General features: G+C 36.7%; 1 protein-coding gene across 3 annotated transcripts in view; it reads left to right on the top strand.

The window, feature by feature from the left end:
• The window catches only part of Pank1 (pantothenate kinase 1), a 66,245-nt gene extending 53,396 nt beyond the window's left edge, over window positions 1–12,849 (top strand). For all 3 annotated transcript variants that reach the window (XM_046449738.1, XM_058581075.1, XM_046449739.2), the window contains exons 6-7: window positions 4,612–4,737; window positions 11,403–12,849. In XM_046449738.1, coding sequence (XP_046305694.1) covers window positions 4,612–4,737; window positions 11,403–11,462 — 186 coding nt within the window. In that variant the 3' untranslated portion in view covers window positions 11,463–12,849. The remainder of the gene's footprint in view (window positions 1–4,611; window positions 4,738–11,402) is intronic.
• Window positions 12,850–23,142: the final 10,293 nt, after the last annotated feature.

Raw genomic sequence — 23,142 nt, 5'->3', positions numbered from 1 at the left:
CGAAAGCTTTGGGCATCCTTGCAAATAATTGCAGATAAAATGCTTCCACTTGCAATGTCCGATATTCTCTTTGCTTTCAGCTTCTTTACAGTGTTGCCTTGTGGCATGGAGTTCAAGCAGCATTGTACAGGGCTATCAAAGCACAGAGAGCTTGCTACAGCGGAGGTTAGCCAGAGCCCCAGGCATAAGAAGGGGTGGAGCTGGTGACAGACAAAGCTTTTACTAACATTGTCTTGAAACACTGCAAAATGGAACCCTTTTCTGAAATACAAGATTTGTAAAGTAGAACAACTCTCTCTTTCACCGAGGTCTGTCAGGAAGACAAGAAAAAGAAGTTGGGGTGTGGAACAGGTAATAGGAGAAATAGTAATAGTAAATCAGTAACGGAGTTTGTATGTAATTATATGACATACTCACAGAAGAGGGCACAAATTCTAAGTGTACAGCTCGATGAACTTTCTCACAGACACACAACCTGTATAGCCACAACCCAGATCAAGAAATAGAATAATACAGATACTTCGAAACCCTTCCTGGCCCCTCCCTGTTGAATAGTGGAACGTCAGGATATGAGGCATTCTTTGTTATGGGTGGGTGGTAACCTTGCCTTTGAGTTTTGGGATTACAAAAGAGACACCTTCTTTACAACATTCCTAGCATATTTTGCTGACTTATGGGTCAAGGTCATAACTTTTTGGAAGTCCTCAGTTTGGGGATTAAGTGGGAGGCTGATAATTAGATAAAAGTATATTCCAGAGATATGCCCTTTTGAAGTCCACTTTGGTCATGAGATTCATTGTAACAGAGAGGTTATTTTTTTGGCATTAACCTAGAAAGGGTGTTTATCCAAGTAGCCAAACAAGCCCCACGACTAATATGTGTGTAGCTCGCAGTACTCACAGGCTCTGGAAGGTCAGGTACACAGTTATGTCCCTTGCCACATAGAGCAATAGCTGCCCTTTCCCCTACTTGCCATGGAGCAGCCTCTGCCTTGCACTTCTGGCTGAAGTGAGCCAGCAGGTCTCTTCACAGGTATCATAATCCCTTTAGGGAGGAAAACAGATTTTATTTTTCACTACATGAAAATGTAGTCATGTTGTATACTGGTTTGAGTAACTGGATGTTTCTGTTGGAGTTTAATGAATGAAGGCACTTGACCATTACCTAGGGGCCAAGGCTCCATTAGAGGGTGTTCATTCAGTGCTGGTTCCCAGGGGACACACCAGTGACCGGCATTGTTCCATTGCCCTGTGAACACAGTAACTAAGTCTTCTGTCCTTGTCTTTCTCTCACTGACTTGAGAATCCTTGACTCCAGCCATTGCATGGATGGGGGCACCATGTTTACGTTTTTGTTGTGATGATTGGAATGCTGTGAAATACTTTTCCATCCACTTTAAACTTTCATATTTCTGTTTTTGAGTAGATAATATAAACATCTGCATTTTGTGTTTATAAGACAGCAGAATAAACATACAAGGAAGTGAGTTACCATTTCTACCCTATCACTCAAAAGGAACCTCACTAGATAGAGGCAGCCCTTTGTTTTAGTTTTTGTTTGTTTTTGAATAAATATATACTTCCAAAGGTAGCAAACTCTACATAACCTTCTTTTTTAAAATAACAGCTTTGCTAAGATATAATCACATTCCATACAATTAATTCACTTTATACATACTGTTCTACATCTTGCCTAATTTCTCAGCTTTTTATTATGAAAATTGGTAAACATGCATAAAGAGACTAGTTCAGAGAACCTCCACATGTCCAACAGCTCAGACTCAGCAGTTATCAGGACTTTGTCACAATGCTTTATGTATTTTTCTTTCTTTCTCCTTCTACTCCTCTCAATTCCTTCTCTCTCTCTCTCTTTTTTTTTTTTTTTTTGCTAGAATATCAGAAAGCAAATTCTAACCATTGTATCAGTCTATCTGTACTTCAGTGTGGATCTCTGAAAATATTGCCTCTTGCTTTTTTTCATAACCTATCTTGAGATTGTTCATATCAATATATTTTAAACTTTCATTTTTAATGACTATATAGCATCCTAACATATTGATATGCAGTTATTGATTTGGTCACTTTTCTAGTGATATTTGTTTTATTTCTAGTCTCTGAAAAGCCTGCACTGTATTTATTTATGAATACACACATATTTGTATACACACACGTTTTGCATATATGTCAATATATCTGGCAGATAAACTCCAGAAGGGAAATTGCTGAGTCAAAGGATATGTTCACTATAATTTTGACAGATATTACAAAGTGCCCTTAATAAAAGTGATTTTAATTTATATTCCCACCAAGCAGAGCATAAAAGTATAAGCTTCTTTACCCATTTCTATATTACATTGTTGGTTTTTTTCTTATTCGTTCATAGGACCTCTTTATTTGATAAAAATACATTTTATTTGACATGTACTTAAAATTTTTGCTATTTATTGCTTTCCATTTGGATTTGCTTGAGATGATGTTTTTCCTCTGAATTAAGTGTTTAAAAATTTTAAAGTAAATATATCAATTTTCAATGAATTCTTAGTATTATACCCCTTATACTTCGATATTATTTCTAGAAAGAATTTATTTTTTCTTCTAATGTCTTTATTTTTTTTTCCTTTTAAAAAAAATCTTTTTAAATTTTTGCTGTTGTTGTTGTAGTTGGGCACAATACTTTATTTTACTTGTTGATTTTTAGGTAGTGCTAAAAATCGAACCCAATGCCTCACACATGCTAGGGAAACACTGTACCACTGAGCCACAACCACAGCCCAAACATTTGCAACTTTTAATCACCTGAAATATATTTGAAACATGGAATGCTTCTTAGTTTTGTTTTGTTTTTGTTTTTTGTAAATACTGGGGATTGAACCCAAGGGCACTCCACCGAGCTATATCCCCAGCTCTTTTTATTTTTAAAGATAAAGTATTGCTAAATTGCCTAGACTGGCCTTGAGCATGTGATCCTCCTGCCTTACCCCCAAAAGTAGCTGGACTTACCGGTATACACCACCACACCTGGTGCTCATCAGGTTTTTGTTGTTGTTGTTGTTGTAGATGAACACAGTACCTTTATTTTATTTATTTATTTTTATGAGGTGCTGATGATCAAACCCAGTGCCTCATATGTGCTAGGCAAGCGCTGTGCCACTGAGCCACAACCCCAGCCCCTCTCATCAGCTTTTTTTTTTTTTTTTAGTTGTTGATGGACCTTTATTTTATTTATTTACTTACTTACGTGGTGCTGAGAATCAAACCCAGTTCCTTACGCACACTAGGCAAGAGCTCTGCCACTGAGCCACAACCCCAGCCCTCTCATCAGCTTTTAATGCTACTTCTACTCCTTCTGGCTTCTCCCAGAGTAATGCAGTACTCAACTTTGAGCAAGTCCTACCTTGAGCTCTAAATTTAATCAAATTCTTTTTTAAACTGAGTTTCTTACTTTGAGTCTTCCTTTCCACTTCTTAGTCTGGATAGTTTGTGACTACAGTTCTATTTTTAATAAAAACTTATTAAAATTACCTGACCCCTCTACCCATAAGAAATTTCCAGTGGCTAATGGCTTCATAAATGTGCATTGCTAAAACTTAAGACAGTTAAAAGGCGATGCTCCCAGACCTTGATTACTCCTGATAGACTGAGCAGAAAATAATGGCACTTTCAAAGACTCTTGCTTTTGATGTAAGTGGTCCTAGCAACTGGCACTCTTCTGAGTGAGTGGTGAGCAGCCTCTGCATTCAGACAGGCTGGGCTCAGTCTTAAGCTTAAGAAGTACCTGGGAAAGTAGGAAGGGCTGCTAGTACAGCTGGAGGGGAAGCTTGCAGGATTTGAAGCATGTCTGCATGGACAGGAGAGGAAAGGAATATTCTTAAGTGTGTGTTTAGAATGCAAATCTATATCCATGATAACAAAAAATACAAATGGAGTTTTTAAAAATATTTTTTGGTTGTCAATGGACCTTTATTTAATTCATTTGTTTATATGGGGTGCTAAGTGTCGAACCCAATTTCTCACACACACTAGACGAGCACTCTACCACTAAGCCATGACCCCAGCCCCATAAATGGAGTTTTTGTTACCATGTTTTAACCCATACGTGGACCAAACAGGATATTCCACCACCACACATCCTGAGGGCAGAGATGGAGTGTTGTGTCCTTCTTATATCCCCAGTGTTCAGCCTAGAGTAAACAGCAAAAGTCATTTGATGAATCTACCATGCCATAGCCGTTTCTTCTGTGAGTTGGTTGTAATTATATTTTATACTTGGAAGTTTAGGAAATTAAGAAATGCACAAGAAAATTTAGCTAAACTTGAACTTCAGTTATGATGATATATATTAATTATATGGAGCTGAACCACATGTTAGACCCAACACAATCTAACAACACTTGCAAACAACCCTGATGTCAGTTTCTGCTTTGTCCAACTAAAATCTCCCCCTCCTATCCTTCCGGAGTGCACTGTGAGGTTTGCTCAGCTTCATTTTAGAGATACCAAAATGGTTCACTGTGCAAGCTTCTGTACAACGACATACAGAACATTGGGATCTTTGCTGATGGTATTTTTCTGCCATGGTTCAATTGTTTGTCTTCAATTTTTTTTTTTCCAGAATATTGACAGAGTTGTGTTTGTTGGGAATTTTCTCAGAATCAATATGGTCTCCATGAAGCTGCTAGCATATGCCATGGATTTTTGGTCCAAAGGACAACTGAAGGCTCTGTTTTTGGAACATGAGGTGGGTTGAGCTTCCACAGACTGAATTGTTCTACATGGAGTGTAGGTTGACTAACATATGAGTGGGTCTCTTCATTTTATAACTGGTCAAGTAGGAATGTTGCCAATTTAAACTTTGCATTTATGCAAAGGATAACAAAGAGCTACAGAAAGTTTGGGGGCAGGGGATAGGATGCTGAGGATTGAACTCAGAGGCTCTTCACCACTGAGCTGCATTCCGAGTCTTTTTTATTTTTCACTTTGAGACAGGGTCTCTGTAAATTGTGAGTCTTGCTAAATTGCTGAAGTTGGCCTCAAATTCGTGGTCCTTTTGTCTCAGGCTCCCGAGTTGCTGGGGTTCCAGGCATGTGTCACTATGCAGGCTTGCCAGAAAATGGAAGCTTTTTATCTAATAATTAGGACTGGTAGTTGGTTAATTAAAAAAAAAAAAAAAAAGCCACTGGAAAAGTAGATTAATATAACCATTGTGGAAAACTGTGGATGTTTCTCAGAAACTACCCTAGGACTTAGCAATCCCGCTTCTGGGTATTTACCCAAAGAGATTTGAAATCAGGATATTGAAAAGTTGTCTACCTGCCAATGTTTATTACAGATTATTCACAATAACTAAGAAATGAAATCAATCTAAGTGTTCATCATCAGCAACACATGAATGGATAAAGAAAATAAGATATCTAATGGAATACTATTCAGCCTTAAAAACAAAAGAAATTCTGTCATTTGTGACAACATGAATAAAATTGGAGAACAAGATGCTAAATGAAATAGGTCAAACTCAGAAAAATAAATGTCACAGGTTCTCACTTACATGTGGAATCTTTTTCTTTCTTCTTCTTTTTTTCTTTTTTTGGTACAAGGATTGAACCCAGGGGTGCTTAACCACTGAGCCACATTCCCAGCCCCTTTTTATATTTTATTTATTTATTTATTTTTTTTTTTTTTTTTTTTTTTTTTTTATTTTTTATTGTGGGTTGTTCAAAACATTACAAATTTCTTGACATATCATATTCCACACTTTGATTCTAGTGGGTTATGAACTCCCACCTTCACCCCATACACAGATTGCAGATTTATATTTTATTTATAGAAGGTGTCTCATTTAGTTGCTAAAGCCCTTGCTAAGTTGCTGAGGCAGGCCTCGAACTTAAGATCCTCCTGCTTCAACCTCCTGAGTGGCTGGGATTATAGGCGTGTGCCACCACACCTGGCATGGGTAGAATCTTAAAGAACTGAACTCATGAAAGCAGAATGGTGGTTACAGAGGCTGGGAGTTGGCAAGAATGAGGAAATGATGGTCATAGGGTACAAAATCAGATAGGAGAAGTAAGTCTTTTTTGAGATCTGCTGCACAGTGTGGTGAACAATGTACTGTGTATTTCAAAATTGTCTTGAGACTAAATTTCAGATATTCTCACTGCAAAAAAAAATGGCTAAGTATTTGAGGTAACAGATATGTTGGTTAGTTTGATTTAATCATCCCATTGAATTGAAAAGTCATAATATCACTTTTATACCCCATAAATATATATAATTACTAATTGTCAATCACTGATAAAATTTATTTATTTATTTACTTACTTACTTATTTATTTATATTATTGTGGGGATTGGGGCCAGGAGCACTCTACCACTGAGCTCCATTTATAGCCCTTTTCACTTTTGAGACAGGAGCTTAATAAGTTGCCAAGACTGGCCTAGAACTTGTGATCCTCCTGCTTCGATCTCCAAAGTTGCTGGGATTACAGGTGTGCACTAACATGCCCAGTTTTAAAAAAACTTTAAAGTCAGTTAAAATAGGTTATCATTTAAAAAAGCATCTCCCTACTCTAATCATTTTATTTTAATTTTAAAATGCATAAATGTGTATCTACTTACCAGTCTTTCAGTGTAGGACCAAAATTCCATTTTTGAGAATGGTTTATGTGATTAGGGCACTACTGTTTTCTGTAAGTATGTAACTTCTTGGATTTTCAGTTTGTTTCTTTTAAGTGGATCGAGAAAGATACTTATGGAGCAGTTCAGTTGTAGAATCCTTCTAGTTTTTTTCCTCTTTCATGTTGTGGCATCCGCCTAAGTAAAGAGCAATGGCTTGTGACTACCTTTTTCAGCTTTGCTGAATTTTCATAAAACTGATCATCATTTTGCACTTTATTGGTTTATATGTTCATAATTAGATTGTTACCTAAACAATGAAACTCTTAAAAACAACTGTGAGATAAACACAGCTGATTCTTGGCAAGTAAGCAGCTTCACTGGTGAGAACAGATATTCTTGGGCTACTAAGAGGAGCCTACCAGCCTTGAGAGGTGAGCGCATCTGGCTGATAGTGACCTTGTTAACATGAGAAACAGCACCAGTTAATACAAGGCATCTTTGATAAGGGCATTTCTACATAACATAGATCAAGTGGGGGGCCCTCTTTTCTTTTCCCCATTGGTTCTATCCCCCTTTAAAAACCAGTGCTGTATAGAGCTAGTATTCATCACAAGCAGTACCTAATCTCTTGTGCATATTGCTGCAGAAAAATATTGAGAACTAGTATTGTAAATTTCAGTTGTAATGAATGGCATTTTCTTATCTTCCAAACTGAATTATTTATTTGAGAAGCTACTGGTAAATTTAGAAGTTATTTAGAGATCTTTACATCCATATTTTGTTTTCTTAATGTATATACAACAGTAAGAACTTAAATATGAATAGGTTCCCATGATAGAAATTAATACTGAAAGTCCTTTCCTTCCTTCCTTCTTTCTTTCTTCCAGCAGGATTAAAACCCAGTTATGTAGCTTGTTTTGGTTGAAGGAGAATAAGATCCCAGAACCTTCATTCCTTCATCCCCCCAAAGAGAACAACTCTATGATTCTGCTTATTTATGAAGTTTTCATGATGTAAGGTTTTGTTTGAAAAATAGAGAAGCATCACAGCTTTTAAAAAACATAATTTAAAGGAAAATAAAGAAAACTACTGTTCTGCTCTAATACAGTTGCCGTATTTAGCCCTAAAAAATGCAGGATGCTTGATTATTTTATCTGGCATTTAACTGTACTTTATTTGGCAACTTTATGTCCAGATCTTCTTGCCTTAATGTAGAGAACAAGACATAGAAGCTGGCAGGGACAAGAAGTCATCTCCAAGGTCAAACGGGTAGTTGGTGGCAAGATAGAAAACAGATCCAACGTTTTAGGAAAATTCAATTCTATAGTAGTCATTCAATTCATGTAGTCAGTCACCAGTATCATTGAACCATCCTAAACCATTGTGGATGGTGGATTTGATTTATTACCATTTATCATAACTCAGACTCTCCAGCTAGTGAACTGCTTAAAAGTGTTCCTTAGAAAAATTTCTACATTCTTAAGTTCACTCTGGATTAGACAAGCCTTACCAGAAACTATTATGGAGGGACAACTTTTGGGAGACTCTGATTTAGTTGGTGGCTTTCTAGTCACTTGCCCTGCTGTTAGGAGACCTTACTCACTCAATTTCTCTTTCATTCAACTAATGTTATGGTAGAACATCCTTTAAGTAGTATAGCTAGCAGTTCAGAGCACAACTTTTATTGACTGTGAGATCTTAGATTATGATATCTCTCCCTCTGTTTTAACATTTGCAAAATGAAACAATAATATTTGTCTCATAGAGTTATTGTGATGACTGAATGAGTACATCCACCTCACATGCTTAGAATAATTTCTAGTGCCTAGTGAGGGCTCAATCAAACTTAGCTGGAAGCAGCAGCAGCAAAGGCCCTGACATGTCCTGATACCTTTGCACCTATCTCAGCAGTAAATGCAGAGTCTGGTAAATGCCAGAGGGTGAAGTCTCCAGACTTTTGTAAAACAACCCAAACTGAATATTTGTGTGTTGTCCCTCCCAACCGAATTCACTTGTTAAAACACTAATCTTCCAGAGGATGGTATTAGGAGGTAGGCCTTGGAGAATGGTTAGATCATAAGGGTTGAGCTCTCATGAATAGGATTAGCATCCTTATAAGAAAGGCCTTGCAACCTTTGGCCATGTGAGGTTACAATGAGAAAGACAGCAGTCTATGAAGAACTGGCCCTCGCCAGACATCTTTTATTTTTTTTATTTTTTTTATTTTTTTATTGTTGGTTGTTCAAAACATTACATAGTTCTTGATATATCATATTTCACACTTTGCTTCAAGGGTTATGAACTCCCATTTTTAGCCCATATACAGATTGCAGAATCACATCAAATACACATCCATTGATTTACATATTGCCATACTAGTGTCTGTTGTATTCTGCTGCCTTTCCTATCCTCTACTATCCACCCTCCCCTCCCCTCCCCTCCCCTCCCCTCCCCTCTTCTCTCTCTGCCCCCTCTACTGTCCTTCATTTCTCCCCCTTGTATTATTTTTCCCTTTCCCCTCATTTCCTCTTGTATGTTCTTTTGTATAACCCTGAGGGTCTCCTTCCATTTCCATGCAATTTCCCTTTTCTCTCCCTTTCCCTCCCACCTCTCATCTCTGTTTAATGTTAATCTTCTTCTCATGCTCTTCGTCCCTACTCTGTTCTTAGTTACTCTCCTTATATCAAAGAAGACATTTGGCATTTGTTTTTTAGGGATTGGCTAGCTTCACTTAGCATAATCTGCTCTAATGCCATCCATTTCCCTGCAAATTCTTTGATTTTGTCATTTTTTAATGCAGAGTAATACTCCATTGTGTATAAATGCCACATTTTTTTAATCCATTCATCTATTGAAGGGCATCTGGGTTGGTTCCACAGTCTTGCTATTGTGAATTGAGCTGCTATGAACATCGATGTAGCAGTGTCCCTGTAGCATGCTCTTTTTAGGTCTTTAGGGAATAGACCGAGAAGGGGAATAGCTGGGTCAAATGGTGGCTCCATTCCCAGCTTTCCAAGAAATCTCCATACTGCTTTCCAAATTGGCTGCACCAATTTGCAGTCCCACCAGCAATGTACAAGTGTACCCTTTTCCCCACATCCTCTCCTGCACTTGTTGTTGTTTGACTTCATAATGGCTGCCAATCTTACTGGAGTGAGATGGTATCTTAGGGTGGTTTTGATTTGCATTTCTCTGACTGCTAGAGATGGTGAGCATTTTTTCATGTACTTGTTGATTGACTGTATGTCCTCCTCTGAGAAGTGTCTGTTCAGGTCCTTGGCCCATTTGTTGATTGGGTTGTTTGTTCTCTTATTGTCTAATTTTTGGAGTTCTTTGTATACTCTGGATATTAGGGCTCTATCTGAAGTGTGAGGAGTAAAGATTTGTTCCCAGGGTGTAGGCTCCCTATTTACCTCTCTTATTGTTTCTTTAGCTGAGAAAAAACTTTTTAGTTTGAGTAAGTCCCATTTGTTGATTCTAGTTATTAACTTTTGTGCTATGGGTGTCCTATTGAGGAATTTGGAGCCCGACCCCACAGTATGTAGATCGTAGCCAACTTTTTCTTCTATCAGACGGCATGTCTCTGATTTGATATCAAGCTCCTTGATCCATTTTGAATTCACTTTTGTGCATGGCGAGAGAAAGGGATTCAGTTTCATTTTGTTGCATATGGATTTCCAGTTTTCCCAGCACCATTTGTTGAAGATGCTATCCTTCCGCCATTGCATGCTTTTAGCCCCTTTATCAAATATAAGATAGTTGTAGTTTTGTGGATTGGTTTCTGGGTCCTCTATTCTGTACCATTGGTCCACCCGCCTGTTTTGGTACCAGTACCATGCTGTTTTTGTTACTATTGCTCTGTAGTATAGTTTGAAGTCTGGTATCGCTATACCGCCTGATTCACACTTCCTGCTTAGCATTGTTTTTGCTATTCTGGGTCTTTTATTTTTCCATATGAATTTCATGATTGCTTTCTCTATTTCTACAAGAAATGCCGTTGGGATTTTGATTTCGGCAGACATCTTGATCATGGACTTCCCAGCTTCCAGAAGTCTTAAGAAATAAATTGGAATTGTTTCTGAACTACCCTGTCTTTGGGACTTTTATATATAGCAGCTCAATAGGCTAAAATGAAAGTTGCTAAAATGTGTTTTTAGTTTCTTTTCATCTTCACAGAGCTTGGGCTTCCGTTTTACAGATGGGCAAAATGAGGCTGCAGCTGACTTAAGGGCCTTCCTCAAATTTTCTGAGGGAAATTTAGGGTTTTCTTCCATGAGATACAGATTTGATGTCAGATAAACGTGGGTGTTGAGCCCTTCCACAAGTCGCATAACCCTGACAGGGTAATTTATTACCTTTCTTTTCTCATCTGAAATAATAATGTAGATTTTGCCATGGCAAAGGTTAAAATGAAATACAGCTATAATACTAGAAGTATCCAGCACTTAGCACATAACTTGTGCCAGATATCTTTCTAAACACTTTATATATTTAACCTGTATAGTACATATATATATATATAAGCAAGTAGTCATTCAAATAAATGTATTGTTGTTGCTGTTGTTATTCCACCATGTATGTTTGTTCGTTTTGCTGTACTGGGGATTGAACCCATGGCCTTACACATGCTAGACACACTATCTGTCACTGAGCTATATCCCCAGCTTAAGAATTCAGTTTTAAAATTTTCTCTTTCCTATAAGGGGCACCATTTCTAGAATTATGAAAAATAAGAGGTCTTTGGCTAAGGTTCCAAGACATTCCTACAGAAGTTTTCCTTTATTTTTGTAGGGTTATTTTGGAGCTGTTGGGGCATTGTTGGAACTGTTCAAAATGACCGATGACCAGTAGAAATGAGCAGTAGAGGGAACAGCCTCCTGTGAGGACAGAGAGCTGAAAGGTACTGCTGGAGAAGGAGAAAATCGCTGTGGATGGAAGCCAAGCCATTATGGCAGAGGAACCTGCTGGATTTGTAAATAATCTAAAATTCTTCTAGCTGATCTTTGACTCTTAGGTTTTGAGCTTATGATTTAAAATGGGAAATATAAGAGTTTTTTCTGTATACTGTATTTTTTAAAAAAAAATAATTTGTGCAGTGTGGCCAAACCCACCAATTTTATGCATTAACTTTGAAAAATTGTATGGTGTCTAGAAGGACCTGAAATGTAAGCGCTATTCATTTTTCTTCTGGGGTTTACTGATTGGTGTGGTAATTTTAACTTCATTTAGTAATTACTCTAGGAGATTTTACCTTTACTTATATTTTTCATGACGTTTCATGATTTGCTGTTGGTTTCAAATGAAACTACAAATCTGACATGTTTTACTGTGAACACTTTTTTTGTTTGTATGCTTTTTTTTTTGTCCTTTCTGTTTGAATGTCTTATGAAAAACATGAGTCCCTCCCCCTGTTTTTGTTATCCTCTGATCTCCCTCTCTCCTACCCACAATCTATCTTTAATGTAATTGTTCATATCAATCAAGGTGCTGACCAACTCAATACAAAGTTAAAACACACAATCCAAAGCTCTCAAAAGTGCCCATGAGGAGAAGACTTTAAATGTGTTAATGAATTTAATGAGTCTGGCAAAAGTTGAAAATGATATGCAATTTTATCTTATCCCTTATAAATATAGTGATTCGCTGGATTTATTTTATGCTGTGTTATATTAAATTGAATTATCCTATGATGAAATGCCTTCATCCATGTAATTCTTGTGCATGAAGTTTGGAACTTATTGGGAAAAGCTTCCCAGCAGATGAACTGTCACATGAAGGGGAAGTCATGCATTGAATGTCAGGTAGTAATAACTGTTTTGTATGTTTATGTACCTAGATGCTTTGTAACAAGACATCTTAAATAATAATGTTAATTTTTTTCATTTTTAATATTTTAAACTGAAAACTGTACTTTCACCCCAGTTTCTAAAATTAAAAAATAATTTATAATACTGATCTCTCTATATATTTTTTTTCTTTTTTGAGAGATTCCTTTAAGACTGATGGGTAACTTTCAAGTGAGGGTCTTGTACATAGAACACATGAGATCTTATGATCTTTTGGGTCGAGCCTGTCGATGAAAGGGATTTTTGAAGAGCAGTGCAGTTGCTCCATGATAATGTTCCCTTTTCTACCTTTGAGCGCCACCTTTAATTTTGATATCTTCAAATCTTGAGGAAGTTGATGCTAATTGAAAAATTCACTTGTCTGGTTAAAATAAAACCCATTTCTGTTGTGATGTTTTTAGTGTATATGTCATTTTCAATTCTTAATCTTCATATTCATATTATCTGCTTTGTACTGTAAAATGACTCTGTGTTGTACTTTTTTGCTCTACATTTCATAATTTGAGGCTTTAATGAGTGTGGTAAGATCCAAAAGTGTCTTTAGTTGAAGCTGTAGCCCCTTATACGACTGACTCCTTGACTGACTCCTTAATGCCAAACTATTTCTGCTGTATTCAGTAATTCCAAAGGAGTTTGTAATTTGCTCATCACAAATACATTTTATCAGCTCTTACCTGGCTTACAAAAATTCAAACAACTAAGAGTGGGTATTCTTGAAAATGATATTATCTAAAATTAGTGCCTTTCATGGTCTCTTATCAGGAAACAGCAGAACTTGGATCTGCAGATCATGGTTCTACAAAGGAAATCAGGGCAAGTTAGTGTGACTCTATGTACTTTGGTTTTGTTTTGGGCACTGGGTGCTGACCCGAGGAACACATTACCACTGAGCTACGTCTCTAGTCCTTTTTATTTTTTTATTTTGAGGCAGGGTCTCACTAAGTTGTTGAGGAGTTTGCTAAGATGTGAGGCTGGTGTCCAACTTAGAATCCCCCTGCCTTAGCGGGGAATACAGGCGTGGATCATCATGCCCAGCTGACTATATGTACTTTTGATTATTTAAAATCACTTGATCTCTCATTACAAACATTTAAAACATGTTTTATCTGAGGAAATACATTATTTCATTATATAAATATCAGTTGGCTACATGTAGCCAGTCTATTTCACTTGAATTACAGAAATTTTCTTAGAGTCAACACCACAGAGAAATTTGGCAAAACTAAGAATTTTCATCTTGTGCTGTGTGAAATCAGGTGGATCAGGTGGCCCAGACTGTGACTTTTTATTGTGAGACAGCTATCATATAATATGGTTTGGATGCGGCTTGGCCAGTTACTAGCTGTGTAGGCAAGTTGCTAAACCGCCCTAGTTTCCTCACCTGTAAAAATAGGACAAGTAATTGTTTTACAACCACATTGAAGGAGGACAAGGGTTAACACACAATAAATGCTTTTTCATGTTAGCAGTAATAAAAATATTTAGATGTTTTACACTAGTGCATTAAATCAGTGATTTCTCACCTTCTGGGATGAGGAAGTTGATGCTAATTTGAGTGTGGAGCTATTTTACAGATTTCCACACACCAGTACATATCCTCAATGCTCATTCACAATTCCAAAATCCCAAACTTAAAGAAATTTACCTTGATAACTAACTTGGTAGCAAAAACTGATTTGAGCATTATTTATCCCAAGTAATGGGACTTTTCACGTTTTGTTGCTGAGCATTAATGTATTTGATTATAGGGTACTCACCCTACATTTTTGGGGTATTAAGTAATAAATTATTCTGACTTTTTAAAAAATTTCTTTTAGTTGTAGACGGACATAATACCTTTATTTAATTTTTTTATGTGGTGCTGGGGATCCAACCCAGTGCCTCACGCATGCTAGGCAAGCACTCTACCACTGAGCCACAACTCCAGTCCCCGATTCTGACTTTTGAAAACGTATCTAAACCTAAGAATTTCAGATAAAGAGATGTAGCTTCTGCAGTACACATAGATTCAGAGTTCCCTGGTCGGGAATTATTCTTTTATTATTATTAATATACAAGGAGTATAGAAGTTACTCTGTACCAGGAAGAAGATGAAGACCAAGAGCATAAGAGATTACATACAGAGATTATAACACCTGCTGTCCAGGAGAGAAGGACAGCAGTCTTAAGCCAAAGCATATAATAATGAGCCACAAGTGGCATTCATTTATTCATTCATTCACAAATATTTATGGCAGTAAACAAAATGAAGACCCACAATCACAGAACTTATATTACTCAATATATAATATAATGTTAGGTCAGTACTATGAAAAAAGAGGTAAACTAGGATACAGAGATAGGGAGGGGATAACTACTGAGAAAAATGAGAAAGGGAGAAATTCCTTTGGTTCATGTGGTTAAACATAACCTCTCAGAGGAGGTGACCTTTGATCAGAGTTGAATCAAGTTGGGAACACACTGTAAATACCAGGGAAATGTTTTGTTTTGTTTTGTTTTTCACTCACAGAAAATGAGAATGGGAGTTTGGAGGATCTGCAAGGAGGCCAAGTGTGTAGGGTAAAAAAATGGGAGGAGTGGTAGGAAATGGAGTTTTAGGAGTAGCCATGGGCCAAGTCCTATAGGAAGTCTGTGAGGTAGAGAGTGGCACTGGAAGGAGGGCATGGTCCAAGGACTTCTCCTTGTGAAGGGTGCTAGAAAAGACTTCATAGTCTTATCCAATGAATAGGGGCTATCAGGTGGGACAGGAGGGAAGGGCTTCCCAAGCAGAGGATGCCGGGTAAGCAAAGCTCCGAAGGAAGAAACAGCCTGGCTTCTTCAAGAAACTGGGACTGGTACGCTTTGGCTGGAACCTTGTTCATGAGGGAGAAAGCAGATTATGGGAGAGAGGAAACCAGACCAACTGCTGAAGGACTCGTATTCCATGCTAAAGATATTAAACTTTTCTGTGGTCAGTTTGGAACCATCAAAGGGTTTCAAGTAAAGTGAAAATGGAAATACTCTGACTTCAAAATGATAGAACAAATTATCCTCTTGAGGCAACTGAGTAAACTAAGCATTGTGATTTTGAACACAACGCTATTTAGTTATCAGGTTTATTTCCCCTATTGAGCTATACCTCATGCAGTAGCTGCACTGGACCATGTTTTCTTTGTAACTGAGGTTATGTGAGAATTTCCTAGAGGATGAAGACTGCTCATAGCTACAAAATTACCATGAGCATAGTCAGTGAACAGAAAAGTTTCAACACCAGGGACAACCATAAATTCTTATCATTTGCAAGAATTGTTAAAATGAAGATAATTATCCTCTCAGTGATCAGAAGATAACTCCAAATTTGTGAAGAATATTTAATTATGGCACATTGTTTAATGGTTCTATTAAGTGCTCATTCATTTTCTTTTTTTTCGATATTTACTGAATGTCTATGACATGGAAGCATTGAGTAGCATTCAGGCAGCATTTGGTTGTAAAGAAGACAACTTACTAGGTTCCTATTTTCATTGGGCTTATGTTCTGGTGACAGAGAGAGACTTTAAACATATAAACAACAACAACAACAAAAAAAAAACACGAATACACCAGGAAGCCATTAGTGCTACAAAGAAAAGAAACAGTTGTATTAGTCAGGTTTTCCATCACTGTGACCAAAATGCTTGATAAAAACAATTTAGAGGAAGAAAAGTTTATTTTGGCTCACAGTTTCAGAGGTTCAGTTTGTGGTTAGCTAGCTGACTCTATTGCTCTGGGCCCAAGGGGAGGCAGAACACCCTCGGGGAAAGACCTGGTGGAGAAAATTTGCTTAGTTCATGACAGCAGGATACAGAAAGAGAGAAAATGAGAGAGAGGGAAGGTCCATAGGAAAGATGAACCCTTCCATGGCATGTTCCCAGTGATCCACTTCCTCCAGTCATGCCCACTTACCTATAGTAACCACTTGATTAGTCCATTCAAAGTAGGATGGACTGGTTAGGTGTAACCTAATCAGCTCACCTCAGGATATTCCTGCATTAACACAGGAGCTCTTGGAGAACACCTCATATCAAAATCATAACACAGGTGAAATGATAGAAGAGGAGGGACTTCCCTGGGCAGACAGTTGCTGGATGCAGATATGATTAAGTCATGGTCTCAGTTTTTGAGGAATGACAGGTTCACCTTGCTTTCATTCTTGCCACCTCCCCAGTGAAAAGGAAAGGTGTTTTTAGGAAACAGTTTGATAGATAATTCATTTTCTTTTTATTTTAGTTAGAACATTTGTTCACATACACATTTATAATTGAGTAGGATATAAATTTCATAATACATCTATTTTTGGTACTCATTTCATGAAATAATTATTTTAATTGTTCACTTGAATCTTCATTGTTGGATGCCAGATTCACTCAAGAGCACAATTTAAGCACTTTTTGAATCTATGCATGTCAGTCTTTTTTTCCCCCCAGCAAAGCCACAGCATTTCTTCTCATAATGAGCTCACTTATTCCATTTTCAAAAAGGTGTCTACTGGCGATACAGTATAACATTTATGTAGGGCTCTTTAAAATCAACTTTAAAATGCTAGTTTACAAGCATTCATCACTTGCAATACAAAAATAAAAATAATTTGCATTAAATATTTGTTTCTTTTTTATTCACTCTTAACAGGTACCCACATATTCTAAACTAGAATCAATTAAGAAGACTTAGTTAATCTTTTAAACAAGTAGCTCTCAACCAGTCCACAAAGAAAGGTCATTTTCTTTTTAGATTTAAATTTTTTAAGCTTTTTTTTTAAAAAAAAATTTGTTTATATTGTGATCAGATTCAATCCAGGGCCTCCTACATACTAGGCAAGCACTCTACCACTAAGCTATATCCCCACCCCCAAATTTTCATTATCATAGCATAAGACTATGAACAATAGGAGTAGCCAAGTTTTCTTTTTTCTTGTTCCATTTCATTTTGAGCATAATGTCTTCTCAGAAAGGGTAAAATGATGGAGGAAAAATGTGTTGAAGACCTGCATGCCAAAAATGTCTAAAAACATTTTTGTTATACCTTCATACCCAATGGACAGTTTGGCAGGTATAGAATTTACAATATTTATTTTGCCTTGTGATTCTGAAAACATGAACTTATTATTACCAAGCTTCCAGTATTGTTATAAGAAAGTCCAATGTCATTCTGGTTCCTAATCTTTTTATGTAACTATTTTTCTTCTTTCCTTTGGAAGTTTTTAGAAACTTTTCAATTTCCCATTTCGGTTTCAGCAGGTAAAAATGTCGAAATTCATCAATTCATCACTCCCATTTTTACAATAAGAAAGAAGCTGGCCAAACTGAAAATCAATGACTTTTCTTGAACTCTTCAGAGAACTGAGGTGGCATGGAAATCTACCACCCAGAAATTTGAAGAGATAAAGCAATATCAAAAAAAAGAAAAAAAAAAATCACAGCTGAGACCAGTTTACCTACCAAAACTGATAGGACATTTGTTTTATTTTTTTGGTGTTTTACATACTGATTTTTTTAATATTTATTTTTTAGTTGTAGTTGAACACAGTATCTTTATTCTACTTGTTTATTTATATGTGGTGCTGAGGATGGAACCCAGGCTCTTGCATGTACTAGGAAAGTGCTCTACCGCTGAGCCACAACCCCAGCCCCCATACTGATTTATTTTTTAAAGCATAATATATGATCACAAAATATTTGGTTAAAAAGTTTGAAATACAATTTTTAAGCTCTAAAAAAGTCTCTAGTTAGAATAAATATATGCATTATTAGACATACAAGTACAGTTTTGAATTTTTTTTTTAGTTGTTGATGGACCTTTATTTTATTCATTTATTTATATGTGATGCTGAGAATCCAACCCAGTGCCTCACACATGTGAGGCAAGTGCTCTACCACTGAGCCACAACCCCAGCCCATAAGTATAGTTTTAAAGGCAGATTTTTTTAATTATTATTTTTTAGCTATAGGTAGACACAATATCTTTATTTTACATGCTGCTGAGGATCGAACCCAGTGCCTCACGCATGCTAGGTGAGTGCTCCACCTCTGAGCCACATCTCTAACCCAAAGGCAGGTTTTTTAAGCTATATGATGGCTAATACTTAAGGACTTCAAACTACAAATTATGTAACTCAATATTCTAATTTAAGGAAATTCATTAAAATATTTGGTAAATATAAACATCTTGGGTAGAGCATTTACACCCTAATTGTGATGAATTGATGGAGACTGAGTGAGAAACTCATGAAGGCTGTTGTCTTAGGAGAGGGTCTCCCAAACTTTCGTGGGATATGCTTCCAGGAACCCCATCAGGTTCTTATGGTGAAGAGTCAAGAAAAAGTCCTTCAAGTCTCTAGAAGGAAGGAAAAAAAAATGTTTCCTTTTGAAATGTGTCTGAGTGTTGTCCTAGAAAAAGGTTTCTTCTGGGGTGGGGAGGGACTTATCAGAAACATCTCCCCTTGTGGGAGGGGCAATTACCCAACTTGAGTGCTCTTTATCCTCTCTGACTCATCTAAGGGGGTAGAAGAAATGCTAAGAATCATTGTGAAGATTGCCTCCCAGGCATTTGCTGGTAAATGCACAGAACTGGAGTACTCTTGCTAAGTAAAACAAGCCAAGTTCAGAAAGTCAAAGGTCAAATGTAATCTCTCATGTGTGGGAAAAGAAAAGGAGGGAATCTCATGAAAATAGAAATCAGTAGAGTAGAGGAAGGGGATTGAGGGGGAAGGAAAAGGAATGGGAAAAGTGGAATGAATCTAACCAAACTTTCCTATATACATATACGAAATTCACCACATCGAATTTCACTTTTATGTATATCCAGAATGTACTAGTTAAGAAGAAAAAAAAAACTATAAGTAAATAGAAGAAAGATCTGTAGAGAAAAGGGAACAGAGGGAGGGAGAGAGAAAGGGAAAGAGCCAATACTGTGGACTGAGTCGGAGTAAATTATATTCCATTCTTGTATAATTATGTCAAAATGAACCCCAATATTATATATAATGAACTAATTTTAAAAAAAAAGATTGCAACCCGGGGACACAGGCCCACTATAAGACTGAGATTTAATCATAACAGTATTGACTTTTTCCCCTCTCTGCATATTACCACCGTATCAACAGGGCTACAGTAAAATAAAAGTGGAATGCAACTGAAGGAACTGAAAGGTGAAGACTATTTAAAAGAAGTTATTTGGGTTCCCCAAGGGAATAGAGTCAAAAACACTTGAAGAATTTGTCACCTCTGGCATTTACAGCTATAGCAACATTAAACACAGCCCAACTCCTAGCCGCCAGGTTACCTTAACTCACACTGAAGTCTTTTTACTTCTGTTCTTATGAGTACATCACATCTAAGTTTTTTCTTTTTCTTTTTCTTTATATGGGGATTGAATCTAGGAACACTTAACTACTGAGCCACATCCCCAGCTCTTTTTATGTTTTATTTTGAGACAGGGTCTTGCTAAATTGCTTAGGGCCTCACTAAATTGCTGAAACTAGCTTTGAACTCAGGGCCTCCTGCCTCAGCCTCCTGAGCCACTGGGATTACAGGTATGCACCATAGTGCCTGGCAGGTCTAGTTTTTAATAAAGATTACAAGACTTGCTAAAAGACAAGAAAAAAAATAGCTTGAAGAGATAATGTAATCACCAGAACCAGATTGAATAACACAGATTTTAAAATTACCAACTGCTGAATTTAAAATAAGTATGATCACCTGGGTGCAGTGGCACACATCTGTAATCTCAATTACTTAGAAGCCTGAGGCAGGAGGATCACAAGTTTGAGTTCAGCTTGGTCAGCTTAGTGAGACCCTGCTTCAAATAAAAATAAATAGGGTTGAGGATATAATTCAGTGGTAGAGTGACCCTGGGTTCAATCCCCAGCACCATAAAATAAATAAGAAAGAAAGAAAATAAAGTGATTATGATTTACATATTAAGAGTGCTGATGGAAAAAGTAGACAACATGTAGAAACAGCTGGATAAAATAAGTAGAGAGATGGAAACTCTAATAAGGAATCAAAGGGAAATGTTAAATATAAAACCACTGCAACAAAATGAAGAGTGATTTTGATGGGCCCACTGGTTTGTGGATGTTGGATTTCCTATATTGCTCCTCTGGTTTTTGTATCCTTTTTCTTCTCTTTTTGCATCCTCAATCTTTTTTGCTTCATTCAACCAGTTTAGTATCACATCAATAAAGACAAAAGCCACATGACCCTATCAAAAGATGCAGAAAAGGCATTTGTAAAGATTCACCAAATTTTCATGATTTAAAGAAACAACCACACTCATCAAACTGAGAATAGAAGGAAACATCTCCACCTGATAAAAGGCATGTATGAAAAAAACTCACATCTTCTTCCATGATGAAAGACTGAATGCTCTCCTGCAAAGATCAGGACTAGGACAAACATATCCATTCTTGTCCCTCTAGTCAGTATTATGCCAGAGGTTCTAGCTGTAATATTAGGCAAGAAAATGAAATAAATTCACCCAGATTGAAAAGGAAGTAAGGCTATTCTCTTTTCAAAGGGCATGATCTTGCATATAGAAAATTCTAGGGAGTCCACTAAAAAAGAAAAAAAAATGACTAGAATTTTAAAAAACAAAGTTGCAGTTTACAAGAATAAACTGTATTTCTATAAACTAGCAAATATAAACTATTTGAAAAAAATTATAAAACCAATTGCATTTATAATAGCAACAAAAAGAATAAAATACTTAGGAATTAAAGAAATGCAAACTTATATTCTTTTATTTATTTATTTATTTGTACTGAAGATTGAACCCAGAAGTTGTACTTTACCACTAAACTACATCCCCAGCCCTTTTTATTTTTTGAGACAGGATCTCACCAAGTTGCTGAGGTTGGTCTCAAACTTGAGATCCTCCTGCCTCAGTCTCCCCAGTCATTGGGATTACAGGAGTGCACCAACTACATCTGGTCAAAGTTATATTCTTAAAAACTACAAAGCATGATTGTTCAAAGAAATTCAAGAAGACTTAAATAAATGGAAAGATAACCCATGATCAGAGATCAAAAGACTTAATAGTATATAAAAATAGCAGTACTTCTCCCAAATGATCTACGGATTCATTGCAAGTCTCATCAAAATTCCAGATGCTTTTTTGTTGTTATTTTTATTACAGAAATTGAGAAGAGGATTCTTATAGAAACTCAAGAGACCAGAATAACAAAACAAAAAAACACTCTTGAAAAAGTACAAAGTTGGAGGACTCATACATCCTTCCTGATTTAAAAATATATTACAAAGCTACACTCATCAAGACAGTGGAACGCTGACAAGGATAGACACATGAAGTCCAATGGAATAGAATCAAGAGCCCTAAAATAAATGTTTACTCTTACAGCAATTGATTTTTCCCACAAGCCAACCAAGATAGTTTGATAGAGAGAACACAGTTTGGGGAACAAATGAGGTTGGCACAACTGAAAAAGAATGAAGTTGGACTCCTTGCTTACACCTTACGCAAATGTTAAACATGTATCAGATATAAGTGTAAGAATAAAAACTGTAAAACTATTAGAAAAAGACAGGTAAATCTTCATGACTAGGGTGCAGGCAGTCTTCTTAGTTGTGACACCAAGAATAAAAATGACAAATGAAGGAAAAGATCAAATGGGCTTCATCAAAATTAAAAACTCATGCTTCTACACCTATAATCCCAGCAGCTTGGGAGGCTGAGACAGAAAGATTGTGAGTTCAAAACTAACCTCAGCAACAGTAAGAAACTAAGTAACTCAGTGAGACTCTGTCTCCAAATAAAATACAAAATAGGGCTGGGGATGTGGCTCAGTGGTTGAGTGCCCCTGAGTTTAATCCCCAGGACCCGCCCCGCAAAATCCCTCCTTCTTCTAAGCAAACCATCGAGAAAATGAAAAGACTAACTTCAGAAGGGGAGAAAATATTTGCATATCATGTGTTTGGTCTGTATCTAGAATCTACAAACAACTCAATAATAAAAAGACAAATATGATTTTAAAATGGGCAAAGGGCCACGTGGCACATGCCTGTAACTCCAGCTACTCTGGAGACTGACAAAGGAGAATTGAAAATTTGAGGCCAATCTTGGCAACTTAGTGAGATTCTGTCTCAAAATAAAAAAATAAAAATAAAAAATGCTGGGAATGTAGTTCAGTGGTAAAGTGAACAGACATTTCTCCTAAGAAAGTTTACAAAGGAGAACTATATGAAAAGATACCTAAGGAGTTGGTGAATGAAATATGGAGGATATATTTTTCAAAGGATACAAGGTTTTGGTTATGCAGGATGAATAAATTCTGGAGATCTGATGACCATTCTGGTCTACAGTTAATGATACTGCATTGTATACTTGGAATCTGCTACAAGAGATCTTACATGTTGTCATCACACACACACATACACACACAACTAGGAAGTGACAGGTTAATTAGCTTTATTGTAATAATCATTCATAATGTATACATATAACAAGGATTCCATAGTACATTGTGAATTTATACTTTTGTCAATTATACCTTAGTTAACACTGGGGTTAGGGGTTGGAAAAATGCTTGACATCTTGGTTATTAGGGAAATGCAAATCAAAAATCACAATGACATATCACTTTGTACCCATTAACATGGGTATAATAAAAAATAGATAATAATATTAACAAAGGAGTGGAGAAATTGGAG

Source organism: Marmota monax, unplaced genomic scaffold (assembly GCF_021218885.2).
Source record: "Marmota monax isolate L192 unplaced genomic scaffold, Marmota_monax_Labrador192_F-V1.1 WCK01_AAM20220418_F8-fsc00004, whole genome shotgun sequence".
Lineage (NCBI taxonomy): Eukaryota > Metazoa > Chordata > Mammalia > Rodentia > Sciuridae > Marmota > Marmota monax.
Note: the sequence above shows the minus strand (reverse complement) of the source record. Positions and strands in the feature narration are given on the sequence as shown.